General features: G+C 44.5%; 1 protein-coding gene across 1 annotated transcript; it reads right to left on the reverse strand.

Moving 5' to 3' along the window:
• Positions 1 to 2064: 2064 nt before the first annotated feature.
• On the reverse strand, positions 2065 to 15856 carry CRTAM (cytotoxic and regulatory T cell molecule). Its single transcript, XM_068418143.1, has 11 exons — positions 15808 to 15856; positions 12377 to 12523; positions 10057 to 10209; positions 9705 to 9836; positions 6479 to 6649; positions 5819 to 5911; positions 4706 to 4777; positions 4094 to 4198; positions 3543 to 3689; positions 3084 to 3167; positions 2065 to 2195 (listed from the first exon to the last, which is right to left on the reverse strand). Exons 1-11 carry the CDS (start codon positions 15854 to 15856, stop codon positions 2065 to 2067), a joined length of 1284 nt encoding a protein of 427 aa, XP_068274244.1.
• Positions 15857 to 16265: the final 409 nt, after the last annotated feature.

Genomic DNA, 16265 nt, shown 5'->3' on the forward strand with positions numbered 1-16265 from the left:
TTTTCCTTTAAGCAGTTAATATCAAGGTCCCTATACCGCAAATATATGACTTATTACTATGAAATGTACTTTAGTGGTAGATTACTCTTAGTGATAACAAAGCTAATCATGTATAAACAGCTTATGAAAAAGAAAAGCTAAGACAAAGCAACAAAATTTTATCTGTTAACTTCTGAGGTAAAAGAAATTTTATGTTCTCTTTATTCAACTTTATACCATCTTGACATGCAAGAAACCATCTTGTCAGCAAGAAAGTGTAGACAGAGAACAGAGAAAAGAACTGGAATGCTTCTTAAATTAGAGAGTTTCTTTTCATTTGATTGCATTTAAATGTTTGTAAGTCATTTGCACCACCAGATATTTACAAGATAAAGTGTCTGGGAGGAAGGGAAAAGGCAGTGTTTTGTGAAGAAACATACATTAGTCAGTTACTGGGCATACAGTGTGAACAATCCATTTAAAGGTACATAGCGAGTTTCACTTCAGTTATGTGGGTGACTGTTAAGATACGCAAATGCAAAATATAATTTCTAACTTTTCAGGGTTAGCGCTGCTTGTCACACCTGAGTTTACCCTCTGGAAGGCCTTTTACAGCTGGGTGGGCGCCTGTAAACACTGCTCCTGTCGCCGAGCGCTGGTGGCCTGCAGCCCGGAGAGCCGAGCCTGGCACCGGCGAGGAGCTTTTCGCTGGAAACTGCCTCTCCGTGAGCAGCCTCCGCAGCGCGGCCAGCCAGGGAGGGGAGGCCTGGCCGGTAACCCCTCTGCCTGGAGCCTCTCCCCGGCCTGAAGGCAGGTCTTCGGGCCCCCGGAGAACAGCCACGCCAGGCGTGCGTCCCCCCCAGGGGCCTCGCCTCGTCCCCAGGTCCCCTGTCCCCCAGTCCCTTGACCGAAGTCCCCTCACCCCAAGCCCCTTCGCCCCCAGACCCCCTCACCCCCACCGCGCTCCGCTCTGCCGCGAGGCCCCGGCCCGCCGTTGCCAAGGCTACACCGGCGGACGCCGCGCCGCACCTACCAAGCGCGAAGGCGGCGGGGGGAGCGCGTCCCCCCCCCCCCGCCGGGAGCGTGGTAGCGGCCCGGCTGGGCGAAGCCACTTTCCACTTAAAAATGAAATTATTCCTAGCGGTGACGTCACGGCATTGGTTTAATGCGGTATTCAAAAACAGCTTTCGGCATTTTTCTTACTGCTAGTGAGCAATAATAATCTCTAATGAGAAAAATAAACACATAAATTTCCTTTATTTTAGGAATTGCTCCATCTTTCTGCAACAGAAAAGGTGCCCGGTGATGGCGCGGCGGGGCTCTGCAGAGGTGAAGTCTCGGCGATCCTCCTCGCCTCCCTGCTGGCAGGCAGGTGACTTTCTGCCTGGATTTGGGGAGTCCCGTGTGTAACATCATGCATCGTCCTCACGTTTGCCAGCTCCTTGTTTGAAGCCTTCTGTATTCTCAGTAACACCCCTGAAAGCACAGGCGGGACGGCACAGCTGGAGCACCCAGATGTTTCGGGTTCAGAGCCCCTCACAGACTGATGCTGATGCAGTCTACCTTTTTTTTTTTTTAACACTTTGGACATCAGGATGATTTTCCTGCTTGGTTAAATACAGCTGGATGTCAAGGTTTGGGGTCAGAATGAGGTGATAAAAGTCCCACTTGGTTTGCAGCGCCCAGGGTTTCCTGCTCAGTCCCGTGCTTGCAGAGGAGGTGGCTGAAGCATTGCATGAATATCTTCATATTCTGCAGTCCTCGGGGCTAATTGCATGTTCCCTTGCCAGGACCCTAATTGCTGATAGGACCTGAGATGGGATCGATGAGCTCTGTTTCTGGCAGTGCTTAATTAAATCCTCTGAGGATTACAGGTAAATCAGTGTGTTCATTGCTAATAGGTTTCTAAGAGCACTGGTCCTATCTGCCTGTCCCACTGTTTGAAGAAAAGCAGTCCCAACTGGCTTTTGGATTGGGGGTAGCTGTTTGTACTTCTGCTCCTTGAAATCATACTGACATCTGAACGCTGTAATATAAATATCAGGAAACGGTGGTGTTTCTGCACATTGTACAGATCTGCCATCACTATACATCCGTTTCCTTTCCACATCCAAACAGTTTCTCACTTATTGCAATGTTTTTGTCTCTTGGATCCTTCTGTGTTGTTTCCACATATCCTTCTGTTACATATTGCATGTTGGACTTCTGATTGACAACTGAAAGATAAACACATGCATTTATTACTAATTTTGTAAAGGGGGTGTGTACCTGCTTCAAATACATATTAATTAGAGTGTTATAATAAGATATGACATGCATTCCTAGAAATTGTGAGGGCATCCATGGCAGCAAAGACTGAGATGCACGATGTGATCTAATGCAGGTCACACAATACTCAAGGCACTAGTTTGTACTAGAAGTGGTTTAAATATTTCGTATTTCAAAATATTTGAAAAAGAAGGAAAGTTTTGAAAATATTTCCACAATAATTACGAGCCCTCTTCTCTTTTAATACCGTTTAGGTGCTGCAATAAACTCATGTTGAGAGATGTTGACAGAGTTCCCTCCTCCTTGCCATCTGGGCTTATTCACCTGCCGAAAGCTGCCTTTGTTTAGACACAAGTCCAAGTGTGAAGCAGAAATACCCCATCTGAGGAGGCTGACAGACCTGCCTCTGTCTGCAGTCACTGGCTGAGGACAGGAATGATGAAGCACTGATGTTTTGTTGGTGGTGAAATCAGATAAGAGCCATTCAGGACATTTTAACAATAGTAGCATTCCTGGTACATACCACGCTTATGGTTTTTAATAGTGTTTCAGTAGATTATATTTAGAAATTAGATAAACCCATTGTGGTTATCCAGTCTAACCTATCAAATAAAAAGCAATAATTTTCATTTTGTATGATTCTGCATCACTCTTGCTGAATCTATAATATCTGTGGTGGACCTCTGGGTATGAAAGGTTTGGGTTTAGAATATTCAGGTTTAAACATGCAACGTGTAGATATCCCTGTATAATAAGATTGACTGCAGTCTGCTCTGGCTGTGGTCAGTTAGCAGTGCTCTAACAGGAATTAGTTTATGTTGGTTAAAGCTTCTTACCGTGTCCATTCTTCTCGTGGCCCAGACTGTCTTCGTTAGATTTGGATTTATAGCTCTCCAGTGTCTGATCTGAAACATCATTTTCTGTGTAGAAAACAAATGTAATGAAGGTGAGATTTTTCTTTGACTCTTCCTCACTCTCTGCCTTGAGCGTAAAAATGCTGAGAGACTAGTTATAAAATGGGGGTTCAATCGCCCTGACCATCTAAGAGATGTACTTAAAACAGCAATCTCCTTGGCTTTTCTGGCACCTCGTGTCAGCTGAAGCATGGCTGGAGGCCATCAGGTACAGGGACCCTTCAACTGTTGTTTGCAACAAGTCACTGTCTATGGGAGAAGGACATTTAATTGAAGGGCTGGAGGAGACGTGTCTTCTCTCCGCTTGACAGGCTCCTCAGCTCTCCAACCCCTCTGAATAAAGCTGCATCAGCAGTTGCTTGGACAGTTGCCATCACCCACCTCTCTTCCACACTCCATGAGCTTTCTTCAGCTTCCTCATGAAAAGCAGGACAATGATGAGCAGCACGAAAATCAGAGCAGCCACCAAGATGGGCAGCAGGAGATTATTTGCCTTCTTTTTGATGCCTTCAGATTTCAGATCTTGCTCTGGAAAAGAAGCAGATGTATGTTTGTGTTGTTAAATAGCTTCCTGTGAGTCTCTGGTAGTTAAGACAAGAACGATAGATTCTAGACCAGGCCAGATGAATACAGTGAGAGTGCAGAAGTCACCTTATTAGACTTAATTTTAAGGACATGAGGTAAATTTTTTTCTACTTATATGAACGAGAAAAACTGATTGAAATTGGTAGACTTGTGCCCTGGCACAACAAACAGCAAAATTTAGCTTTTTTCCTAGATGCTAAAAATGGTTGTGTTTCTGTTGTCTCTCCCCAAGACTGCAAGCATTACCCACGTAATTACTGTTACGTGGTCAGAAAGAACCACCTTGGTGTAGGAAAGCTCATTGCATGTTGGGAAGCTGACATTGAAGAGTACTCATGAGTTCGTACCGAAGGTGATGATGGAAATCACAGTTACATTTTCACTTGGTGATGGGGATTCTGTCCTGGAAAGTTCTCCTTCTGTGACGTTGCCACTGAATGCTGTTTCAGTCCCTGGAGGAATGGAAAAGAGAACAGTATTTCTCTGAAGGCAAAGAGATGCTTAAGAAATCCATATTTTCCCAGCAGCTTTGAAGTCCAAGGCACCTGGTACTGCATTGGAAAGGGACTCCTGGAGCCCCTGACTTAAAGCTCTGTGCTCACTTCCTTAATACAGTATTTTGTTTTAATCTGAAGACCACCTAAGCTTTATGAACTGAAGATCCTCAGTCTCTTACACGTTGTTGAACTCAGTGGTTCCCATTTACAGCCGAATTAAAGCAAAGCTGAGCTTTGACTCTGTTCATTTTGAGGCTTTCCCTCATCAGTTTGCTTTGCTTGCTTGGTTACAAAAATGGGAAAGAACACATATCCTTTTCCTTAAGGCAGATATATTTTTTTGTGTTCATATCCTTCACTACTCTTTTACTGTCTTCATAGCTCACAGCAGTGCAGTCACCCAGTGTGAAAGTCCCCGTCCTTTGCCACCGCCACACCACGTCTGATGATGTGAGGTCGTACCATTGGGGACATGGTAACTCGACGAACCAGGCAATTCTTCCTTTCCTGCCACAGCTGATGTTACTTCAGACCCTGCGCAAACAGAGAGGTGAGTTCTGACTTTCTTACGCACACAGACAATATGTCCTTGCATAATTAACTTTGATTTGTAAAACTAAAATGATAACGTGTGCTGTGTCTAACAAAATGTTACATTCATAAGAGCTTTTCTTCCTTATCAGATATGTAAGCAAACCTAGTGAAAGCCCTGTTAAAAGATTCAAGCTTTCAATGTATGTTTATCAACATATGTAGGAATTGTTTATCAGGATGTAGCCATTCTGTGGCGTTTGTAATCACTGATGTAGCACTTTTAAACAGACATAAACAAAGAGTTCCTGTATTTCTAAAACGGCCAATTGATTTCTCACTGCAGGGCCTGTCACGCTAAGCAGGCGCCTTTGCCCACTTTGGTGGGTTTTGGGCAACAGATCTGGGCAGTGGAGCTCTTCATTCTTCTGCTGGAAACAACTCCTCAGCTCAGTAACTGCAACCTGCAGCCTGCTCTGTGCACAGATAACTGTTATTGTACAGTGCCATCTAGTGCAGCCGTCCAGAGGAATCTCAGCCTGGGCTCACACCGTGTCACAGTAGCCAGTCTGGCTGCTGCTGCTAATGCTGATGGTCTGCTGCATCTAAGGAGCATCTAAGGATCTGCTTTCATGGCTGTAAAACTGAGGGCTCCCCGCACAAGCAAGAAATGCTGTGTTTTATGTTCTGCACTTGTTTGTAATGTGGAATGTAATGCTATTCTCAGTAGCATTTGTGTCCTGGTTTGGTAAATTCATGTAACTAAGACCACACTTACAAGCAGATGTGACGTCTGGTTGGAGGAATTGCTGGGTTGGTGTTGATGCTGAGCTGGTAACTACTGGGTCCTCCGGTACTGCAGAAGGGACAGTTGGTTGGTCAGATTCTAAAGGACCCCCCCCAAACACAAGACAAAAATCAGAAGACACACTTTGCCATTGAACTGATCCTTGAAAAATTAAACCTGCCCTGTGTGCTCCATGCTCCAGACTGTTTGGGTGCTCTATCTCATCAGTGGTTAGACTTACAGTCCTACCCTCCCACCTTCAGCTTCCCTGTCCTCTGAATAAATTTGCTTGATCTCAGAGACACGTGTATCCACCTCTAGCGCAGCTGGCGCAGGATTTGGTTTTGTCACTGAAAAAACCCAACAACAGTACAACTTTCAGAGCACTTCATAAGCAATTGTTGACTCAAGCAATCTAAGGAAGAATGAAGTAAGAATAATTAGATCCACCCTAAAGATGAGTAAATAGGCGGAAGGCAAACTCTGCTCTGAGAATTATTAGACAAGCAGCTTCAGCGTTAATTTACAATATTTGCACCCTGCTAGCTTTCCAGGTGGATGTATTTAATATGCAGAAGACATGGAAAGCTCACAGATGTTTAAGAACATAAACTTTGAGTTATCTTTAAAGCTTTAGGACAAACGTCACCTGAATTCTAGCAGCAGCATTGGGGAACTGACCTGCCTGGACTGCTGTGGCTTAACGTTCAATGAATTTCAAGGTAGTTAAGAAGCAGGAAAAAGCCCCAAAATCTTTGGAGTTCTTCTTTTGCCCCAGGTATCCCATCTCATTTAAAAATAGATTTCACACATGGGACAGTAGACTATGGGCTTCAGCTTTGCATATGTATCTGCATAACTTTCACCACTTCAGAGGGGTAACATGGGATGGCCTCTGCTGAAGGGGCCTGCAGTACCCGTCCTAGGGAGGTCCTCAAACCGGAAAGACGCAGTCAGCTTCTCTTCTCTTAGTGCTTGGTGGCCAACGATGCAGGTGGCTGTTGAGTTGGGCCCATAGGCGAGGACTGTCAGCGTGCTGGTTGTGGTCCATTTCTTCCCATCAGCTTCTAACTTGTGCTTAGTGTCACCTGTACACCCATTGGAAGAAAACATTTAAGTGCTTTCTAGTCAAGAGCAATTTAATGAAAAACCTTCCAGGTGCAATCTGCATTAGTTGCTGTGCTGAAGCAGCGCCTGATTGCTGTGCACAAGTGGTTCATTGTGTAAATGGAGTACATGGGAGCCCAAAGGCAGCAAGGTCATGTTTTCTTCCTCGGCAGTTGTTTAAGTGCAGACCTCTCTGCACCTCCTGCACTCAACCCAAAGCCTCTGCTTGGTTCATGACTCACGTGGGGAAATTCCCCTGCATCACCCCGCAGGACTGCGACGAAATGTCCAAACACCCACTGGCATGTTTGGTCCTTACTAAATGGAATAAATTGCTTTGCTGTGTGCCACAGCCATGCATGCCCCATAGTGGGGACCCTCAGGGCAAGGACCTACTCTTTTGCAGCATGACTGAGATCTAGAAATGTTCTGTTTCTGCTATGTGCTATCCAAGGGCATTGGATTTGTGTCTTAATAGCTGTGGATTTGTTACCCCAAACATAAAAAGAAGTTGTGCAATATTTGTGCATATTGATAAATACACACAATAAATATTGACGTGCAATATATTCATTGGTAATGAATAAACATTTATATAACTATGAAATCCTGTGCAAGTCCTCCATCATCCCTACAATGCAGGTTGTGCTCTTCCCCTTTTGCAGCTGGGGGAAGTTAAACACAAAGATTAATTGCCATGCCATAACGAATTAGAGAGCACCATGTAACTTGACTGATGCTGTTCCTAGTTCTCTAGGTAATACTGACTTATACTTATTTGTACGATATGGAAAAATAAAGATGTATTTCATGTGACACAAAGAGATGTATTTGAATAGCTCTGGTGGAGAGGGAGGTTTTTTCAGATGTTTACCTTAAATGCCCACAGTGACACACTAATTTCTACTGTCTGTTTGTAATGTACAGGTTCTCTGGAAACAAACTGATGCTTTCTCTTGGTCTGTTACCCTTGCTAACACCCTTATTTCTTAAATTAAAGAAATTCCTTGTTTCCAAATTAGTCTTTACAGATAACTTGCTGTATCACATAAACCAGTATTTCTCAACCCTCTTTTCCATCCCCAGCAGGGTCACATAAGAGCTCGAAAGGATTTCAAAGTGTGTTTGCTAGAAGGAAATAATCTTTGTCAGCAACAGCTCAGTAATTACAGCTGGTTCGCCCCTGCTGAGCCCTGGTGGAACTGAGGTGCTGCCAGTAATTAAGGTGTATTAGCTATTTTCTGATTAGTATAAATATTTGCAGTAAGCGATTAAAGCTGGGAATGGAAAGGGGAGGAAGGAGTGTTACTCAAAGAAGTGTTACTCAAAGACAGTCCCCTTCAAAAAAGCAAAGGCACATGCAGAAAGTTTGAGAAACAGTGAATTAAAAGAGTTGGTTTTTTCCCTTTCAAGCATTTCGGCTCGTGTCTGCCACAAGCAGGCCACATGGTGCAATCAAGCACCTTGTCATGCAAATGCTCCTTCTGAAAACCAGGCACAGCTGAACCCAACCGGCCAGACACAGGGCAGACTAATTGCATTCCCAGGTGCCCGTGGGGTGTGAGGTGGCCAGTGAGGGAGTTCTCACTTGCTCTAATGGCTGACTGGGTTAGTGCTACAAAGGCAAGCAGGGGAGAAAGGTAAGTATAGGTTTTTGTTTGTTAAAATAAGTGGAGAAGCGCATGGTTGGCTTTATGTGTTGTGGGAGGTGTTTAGTGTCAGAGTTGTGTGTTCTGGTGTTACAAATAAGACTTTTATCAGGCTAGAACTGAGGTTGTTTCAAGTTTAAGGGAACCCCTGTTTTTAGAATACTAGGAAAAGTGTATCTAAAAACTTAGAGGTGACATATTGCTTCCCTAAGCTCTTTGTAACTTCACAGCTGGTATTCCCCAAGCCCTTACAGTCACACACAGACCAGCTCTTCCCAGACATATGCAGGATTTTATAACCTGCTTTCCCAAGACCCCTGTACTGCTCCAGAGCACCTTTCCCCCTGCACATAGCTCTCTGCCCTGGCTTTCGTGTGGCTCCCTCACCAGCTATGCTGCTTCCCCTGAGTGCAATTCCTTTAAGCACAGGGCTTTATGTGGTTGCATTAATACCCGTGTATTGGGCAGCCTGGATTCTTTCCTTTAGTCTTGATTTTTAGCTATATTCAGGCCAGCACACTTCTCTGTTGTTTACTAGAGCTCTTAGTTAAAAAAGCTATCTTGGGGTGGGGGGAGGAAAATTACAGGCTAAGTTTCAATATGTTGCTTGATGATGCAAAATACAAATAAGAGCTTGGTAATTCGTGAAAGAAAATAATATTTGCATCTATGAGTATTTTCCTCACACTTTGATACAGATGTGCATTTCTGCTCCACTGTGCTGCATTTACAGCTAATAAGGTAGTTATTATTAGAACGTGGCCCTCAAAGCAGCTATTTATATAGCACACAAGTTAAACTGAGCTATGTGGTGGGTCTGTTCCTCCTCATGTGTGTCCACCCAGACCTCTCGCTGCGGGGAGCGTCACAGGGTGTTGTGGGCTCTTTCCTGAGCTCTCTTCTTGCTCCTGCTAGTGAGCTGCCTGACTCTGAACAGATTAGTGAGAGAGAAAGGCTGCTGGGGTGTGTGAGCTGCTCAGCAAAGCTGAGGGAAATCTGTATATTGGTTACAACCTGAAAATAGTTGTAATGGATTTGTTAACTGACTTTATAGTGGGGCTTTGAAAATTGTGCCTCCAGAGTTTTGGTTTCATTTTATTTCAGTGGAATTTCACTCCAGACTCTCAAGGGATTTTGGTGCCAGGTGTCGGTTGTTCTGCACTGAATGTGAGCAAAGCAGATGCGCCCTCTCCCTTGCACAAACACTGGAATTTAGTGCTGACTTTTCTTCAAACCTGTACAGAGTTGTACTAAATGAGGGGAGGATGAACGGTAGTCCCAAGCTGATGTGTTGCAGAACGTGTTTCACCCTCCAGTATTTTTAAACCTGCCCACGGCTGATAAGAAGAAATTGTTAGTAATCAGTTCCTGGTCCTTGAACACTTACCAGGGAGCTCTATCCCATTGTCCAACAGCCAGGTGATCCGGGGCTGTGGTTTACATCCTCGGGTACAGCAAGACAGTGTAATGCTTCTTTCTGTGTCTCGGGACACTTCCAGCACTGGATTAGAAGGAGCAGCTGCAGCAGTAAGACTTAGAATCAGTTATAGTGCATCTTTCCACTCGGTTTTATGAATGGCTGCATACATAGCAATATTTGGGGGGGGGTCTGAGCTAAGACCAGGATTATGTTGTGTTAAGCACCATACAATCGCATGCAATACTGCAGGTCTGGAATTGAGGAGCTGCCTTTGTTGTTCTGCTCCTCTGGAAGGAACAAACCAGGTGAAGGAACTTACCTAATACCTCAACAGTCTTGTTCTTGCTTTTGAACGGGATGCCGTAGTAGAAGCATTTATATACGCCTTCATCGTGCACTGTTACGTTAGACAGTTGGATGGATAATTCATCCTTTGAATAACGGATAAGTTTGTACCTCTGGTCTCTTAAAGCTGTAAGGAAAATAAAACCCAGCATGTTATGTAAGAGGAAGACAGATAATCAAAGCAGTAATGAATGAGGGTGGTTTTCTTCATTGCGCTTTTAAAATTCATCAATGCTTGACGTAAGGGAGCAGTTCTAGCACAAAGCATTCCTAGCTGATGCTGTGCTAGTCCAGTGGCAGCAGTAAACTGAAGAAGGGGCTGCGTGTGCTGCCAGCAGGGAAAATGACATGTTTTTTCTTGCTTTTATTTTCAGGCGGTCTTATTCCTGTGTTCCCAGGTATTACAGCAGTTTGGGTTGTTTAAGTGTCTAGATGGACAAATATAAGAAAACATGAGGGTGTGAGAACATGGTATGTGATCAGAAAAGTAATATGACCTTTGAATATAGAGCATAGATGCATGAACTGAGGACCTTTCACTTCCCCATTCCCCAAAAATCACTTCCCTTCTTTGGGTGTATTTTGTGTTTTATCAGTGAACGCTATGGTTAGCACACACCTCTTTATTAACTGCTTATTGGCTGTTCTGCTTCTTCTGTCCTTGTCTAATTACCTTGATTTTAATGAGACCATCTCCTAGGATATCTGTACTCTGCTGTACAGTCCCCTTTTTCTCTCTTGACTTTCTAGTCTTTGCTTCATTCCTCCTGCTGCATGACCCATGGGAGTCCTCGGGTCAGCAAGTCACGTGGACTTTTCCCACAATTGCAGCACAGAAAGTGTAACTTTCTGCCCTTAAATTGAACTGAAACTGGGGATGTGTATCAGTCATTAAGGAGAAAAAGACCTCAAAAACTATCTTTTAATTTTTTTTTAGCTGAGGTCCTGTAAAAATACAAAGTTGGGAGAAAATCACAGCAGTACTATAATTTATGGAAGTGATTAAATATTAAAGGATTTTGAAATCACCACGATGTAAGACTTGTAGCTAGCTTGTCATATTTTTAGCTACAATGAGACTGGATGGAACTGATTCACGACGTGGTTTACTGGAGAAGCAATGTGACAGAGATTCACAGTGGTGATTCAGAATAAGAAAAGAAAATGTCCGTGCACAATATAAAGTTTGGTTTCTCTCTAAATGAGGGCTGTTTTCTTCTGTATTGCAAAAGGAAGATATCCAGCATGTCTGACTTATCAAGGATCCAAATGTGTTGCAAACTCTAGTCCTTGTGGGTGTTATATCATGTGTCTTACTGAAGGATAATCGTGGGATGTTGAAACTATGCATTGAATCCTCAGGTGATTTAAGACAGATACTGTTCTGCTTACTTGGATTAGAGTCTGCTCCTGTAGATACCAGTGGATATGTTTTTTCCCTAAGTTATTAAATTGCTGTGTCAACTCAGCAAAACTTTAAGCATCAAAAGGGCTAGAGCCATTAAAAGATGGAGATGTTTGAAACTGGAGCAACAGTTACTCATGATATTTTCCATTTAGAAATATTGGCAGTACTTGTGGGAAATATTAGTAGGCTGGTTTGATGCAGGTGGCAAGACCTGGTGGCTGGGATTCCCAGAGCAACCAAAGAGGACCCTCAGTTCCTGGGCAGTTTCAGTGCGAGTTGGGTACCCAGTGTCATTTGGGTAAATCCCAGGCATTATTATCATTAATGCCTAAAGGCTTTAGCAAGCAGGGATGCTGACTAGGTGCTGTACAAATGGGGAAGACTAAGGCAGTCCTCATCTTGGAGAGCTGTCGAATTTGGACCAACAGGAGGAGAGATAAGGGCAGAGAGACGTGAGATGTAGGGAGTGGAAGGGAACACAATAATTGTAACTTCGGCTCTGTCAGTACATATTAGAAATCACTGCTTGTTTTCTAAAAATTTCCTCTTGATGCACTACATAGAATTCCCTGATGGGCAGAAGAGTACCCAGGGCTTTCAGGCACATCCACTCCTGACTCTCTTGTAAGGCAAGAGTGGATTTTTGTGCTAATCTCTTGAAGCTGGTGGTAACTGCAGTTCATTGCTAAAAGCTCTAGTGCCAGACCACTCTTGTGGGGGTTTCCATTTCCTCAGCTTCCTGCCAGAAAGGGGCTGAATGTAAAACCATCTCGAGCAGTTTGGTAGCAGGTGAGTCAGACTGGCCACGGGTGGGAGCCGGGAAAGCCCACACCAAGTGACCCTCCAGCCCCACGTGGAAAGTGCTGCATTCAGTTTTCACACTTACCCTGCCGGGTGTTTAGAAAAATGGCAAACCCATGAGGGTTTAACCACTGCCGGGCAGAACCGTCGTCACTGCGGAGGGTGCAGCGGAGATTTAGGTCCTCTCCTTCCTTTAGAGTTATGGTTTCACTGCCAGCTCCTGGAAAATCCCCTGCCAGAGATGAGGGGAAAAAACAAGTATTAAAATGTGACACGAAGTAAAGCAACAAAGTTTCACACAGAGTAATACCTTAACTTTCCTTTTTTTCAAGGGTGTAAAGGATTTTCTACATTAGGAAACTTGCCAATACGATTGTACTGACATAAATAACCCACAGTCATTAGACAGGTCATCACAGTCACTGCCTAAGACCTGTACCAAAGGTTTGTGATCTTCGCCTGCTAGCACAATCAGATTTAGTTATTAAACGTTATTCCACAAGAGTCAAGAAAGAATTGATAGCAGACCCATTTAATGCACGCTCTCCCTGTATGTTAACACAAACGTTAATTTTAATTATGCCATGTTCCATTCTGGAACTGTTGAACCTCATTGTCGAGCATGTATGACTGAGCAGTGAATGATCAGCACCTCTGAAAAATGAGGTTTTTTTATTCAGAAATGGTAATGCTGCAACTGCTTTGAACTGGCTTTGAAACTTCTTTCGAAGACAGGATCCACAAACCTAACCTGGCCTGGCACAGGTTACTAAAATGAAATTTCATTCTCTCTTCTCCCAGTTCATTTTACGGACAGGCAGTAAAGTGTGTTTTTCTTTGCAGACATTCTAAGATATATAATACACTTAGTGAAAATATTTGATGACCTGGAATGAATCACCTTCTCCAGAAAAAAGCATGCCCTGGAGAAATTGCTAAGAGCAGTGCCTGGGTCAGACTTAAGTAATAGGCAGTAAGAGGGTTTTATTCTTCATTCCTGTTTTGTGTGTTTTGATTTTATTTTCCAGATAGCTGTCTGCTGCAAGTTGCTACTGCATACATGAGCACTGCAGTTTGGGGAAATGAATCTTTCTGGGCTTTAGGAAAGCTTTTCATTTTCTTAAAAACATTTTTAAATATACCAGAAATGAAGCCGCTGTAGGGCATTCTTTCTGGACCAGATCTTTTACTACTAAAAGCAGAGGAAGGACTTTTCTCGCTGTAAGACAGTAGTTTCCCATGGGGATCTGTTGCCAAGCTTCACCCTTGAGTTGAGCACACCTGACCTTTCCTGGGCCAGAGGTAGCGTGGAAAAATGGTCAATGATGTAGCCTGGGACTTCAGAAATAGCAAATATTCCATAGATCTTTTTGCTTTCTTCACTATCTAATCTTTGGAGTCTGTCAGCTTGTAGAAGAGATTTCCTTGTAGTATCTCATTATTTTTACTTCCGAATTTGTAAGTATGATGTATGCTGCTTTAGCTAAGGAGGAACCGTGCAATCCAGAGCTGCTGTCTATCCTTACTGCACAGTGCCAGGAGACACCAGAGACCAGGTTTGACTGAATCGCTGTACACCGGTGAAGCCCTGTTGAACTTGGAGTGGCCGTAACTGATTTATCATCACATATGGCACGCCAGTGCCTTTGGCTTATAGTTCCTCTTGATTCTACCTCCATTTCCTAGGGTTAGTGTCTCAGGTGGTTTCTCAGGGCTTGTGCCACGTGGGGATCATTTACAGAGGAGCAGCAGAAAAGGAAAACCTCCTTGCATGGGTTCCACTCGTGAAGACCTGTGTCAGGAGGTGCATGTTGTTAAGGCAGCAGAGAGGGCCTTGCCTGTGGTTTTCCATGGGGCCTTTCTGCTATTTTCTGTGGTGACGGTTTCCTGTTGCTAACAGCAGCGTGGGGTCTTTCAGGTCGCGCCTTTTGAGGTGAGAGCAGCAAGACTGAACAAGAGAAGGTGGGGGTGTTGCATGCTTTTCTAACGCAGAAAAAAGCAACCCCCAGAACAGAGCATTTATCTAGTTTCCATGAGAGACCATGGCTTCGTTCAGACTGTGATTCACAGATCAAATTTCCTTCCTTGTATAGGGGCAGTTTGACGTGGCTGTGGTCTTCAAGCCACTGTAGCCCACCACAGTACAGTCACTGGCGTGTGGGAGATGGTCCCGTGCCAGCTCCAGAGGACAGTGGTTCTTATACTGTGTGGATCCCAGGTGAAAAAATGGAAATTTTTTCCCTGGAAAAAGTAGTCTGGCATCAGCTACAGTGATATATCCACCTCCTTGGCGAGAAAGGGCAACAGCTTGCTGGAAACTGCAGGATGCAACTGAGCAGAATTGTTCCTGCCTCTGGTTGCTATTATTTTAGCCATCAGATAGCGCACAGAGAACTTGGTTGCGGTGATGAGCACTCAATGCATGATTTCAGAGTTATCTTTAAAACTGTAGCCTATAGACACATCCAGTTATTTTTGACCTGTGGCTGCCGACCTGTGAGTGGGAGTCTGAATTAATTCTGGTAGCCAGGAACAGCTAGCGGCTGTCAGCAGGTACAAATTCATCACGCAGGAGTCTGTGGCAATACTGGGAAGCGGAGTGAAAGCTGCTGATGTGGAGCAAGTCTAAAAGGCACTGCAAGTGCTAGTTCAGCTAGAATATAACTGACAGCTCCTTAAGGCCTGGCTTCTGTTAAACACAATGGTAATAAAATAGCCTAAGCATACAGTAATACAGAATGCCTGGTCGCTGTTTAGACAATGAGATTTGTGTGGGCTCTGTTAATAATACGTTTGAGTGTGAGAATATTACCAAAGCATCAGCAATATTACTGCCATGGTTTCTGCTCCAGTGTTTGTTAAGAAGGGAGAGGGACTATCGCTTTGCCCAGCGCTAGGCTTGTGCGTGCATCCCTCCTGCAAAGGTCAGGAGTGAAGCCTGCAAGGATCTTGAGCTGTCGATAGCTGTCTTGCTGCTTTCCTTACTTAAACCTTTCCCTCTTTGACATGGCCAAATATGAATCTCTCACACTCTCCTGCGTATGAAAGAGAGATTAGCGAAGTAGGTATAAGCTACATCCTCTCATAGGAGTAAGGAGATTGAGCATTTAAAGTGTTTTTCATTTTCAAAGTAGTTTGCAAGAGCTTTCTAAGTTACTCTGACTTCTTACATTAGTCTCTTTTAGACAATATGTGAACAAAGGCGTACACAGATAGCCAAGCCATGAAAAGCAAGCAGGGATCCGCTGTCCAGATTTAAGGGAGAATCTTTCGATTTGCCAATGCTTCGCCATCTCGAGCACGCTGCTAGGAGGTGAATGGGTACTGGGTTTAGGAGTCAGCTGGAATTCAGCATCGGAGCGCTTTGGAAATTGGGTGACAATACAGCATTGGCAACAAGAAAACAACCCCAGCAAAGCTGCCTTGTGCACAGTGTGCTGAAGCTCTGGAAATAGAGGTCTCCAAGCTGGACTGCTTGCAAAGGAGAGATTGTGTGAGACCACACGTATCGCTTACCTTGCATCAGGAACAGAGCCGCGACGTGTAGCACCCTGGTGAAAGTCATGTCGAGGTGTGGGCGCAGGCGGTCTGTGCTGACTTCCTCTCTCTGCCGGGGCCGTTGTGCAGCTGGTCCCTTTTCATCACGGGGGGAACAGATTTACCATGACTTCATCGCTGTCGGGGTCTCTGCCTTCTCGCCTTCTCTCTGCTGTTCCACTCTCTTCTCCTCCCCGTCTCACGTTTCCTATGTGTTGGCGACTGCTGAGAAATTGGTGACCTTGCAGGTCCCTAAAATGAAACTGGTGGGCGACAGGACTGGGGGCACATCACCTTGCACCCCCTCCAGCTCTGCGTGCTCAGCATCCATGTGGGGGAGAGGGGGAGAGATGTACACAGCGGGAAGCAGGTAAAGGTTAAGAGAAACATGGGCCTGGGGTAACCCCGCCGGGGTTAATTCCCCGAGATGGGGAGGT

This window comes from Nyctibius grandis, chromosome 25 (genome assembly GCF_013368605.1).
Source record: "Nyctibius grandis isolate bNycGra1 chromosome 25, bNycGra1.pri, whole genome shotgun sequence".
In the NCBI taxonomy this organism is placed as follows: Eukaryota; Metazoa; Chordata; class Aves; order Nyctibiiformes; family Nyctibiidae; genus Nyctibius; species Nyctibius grandis.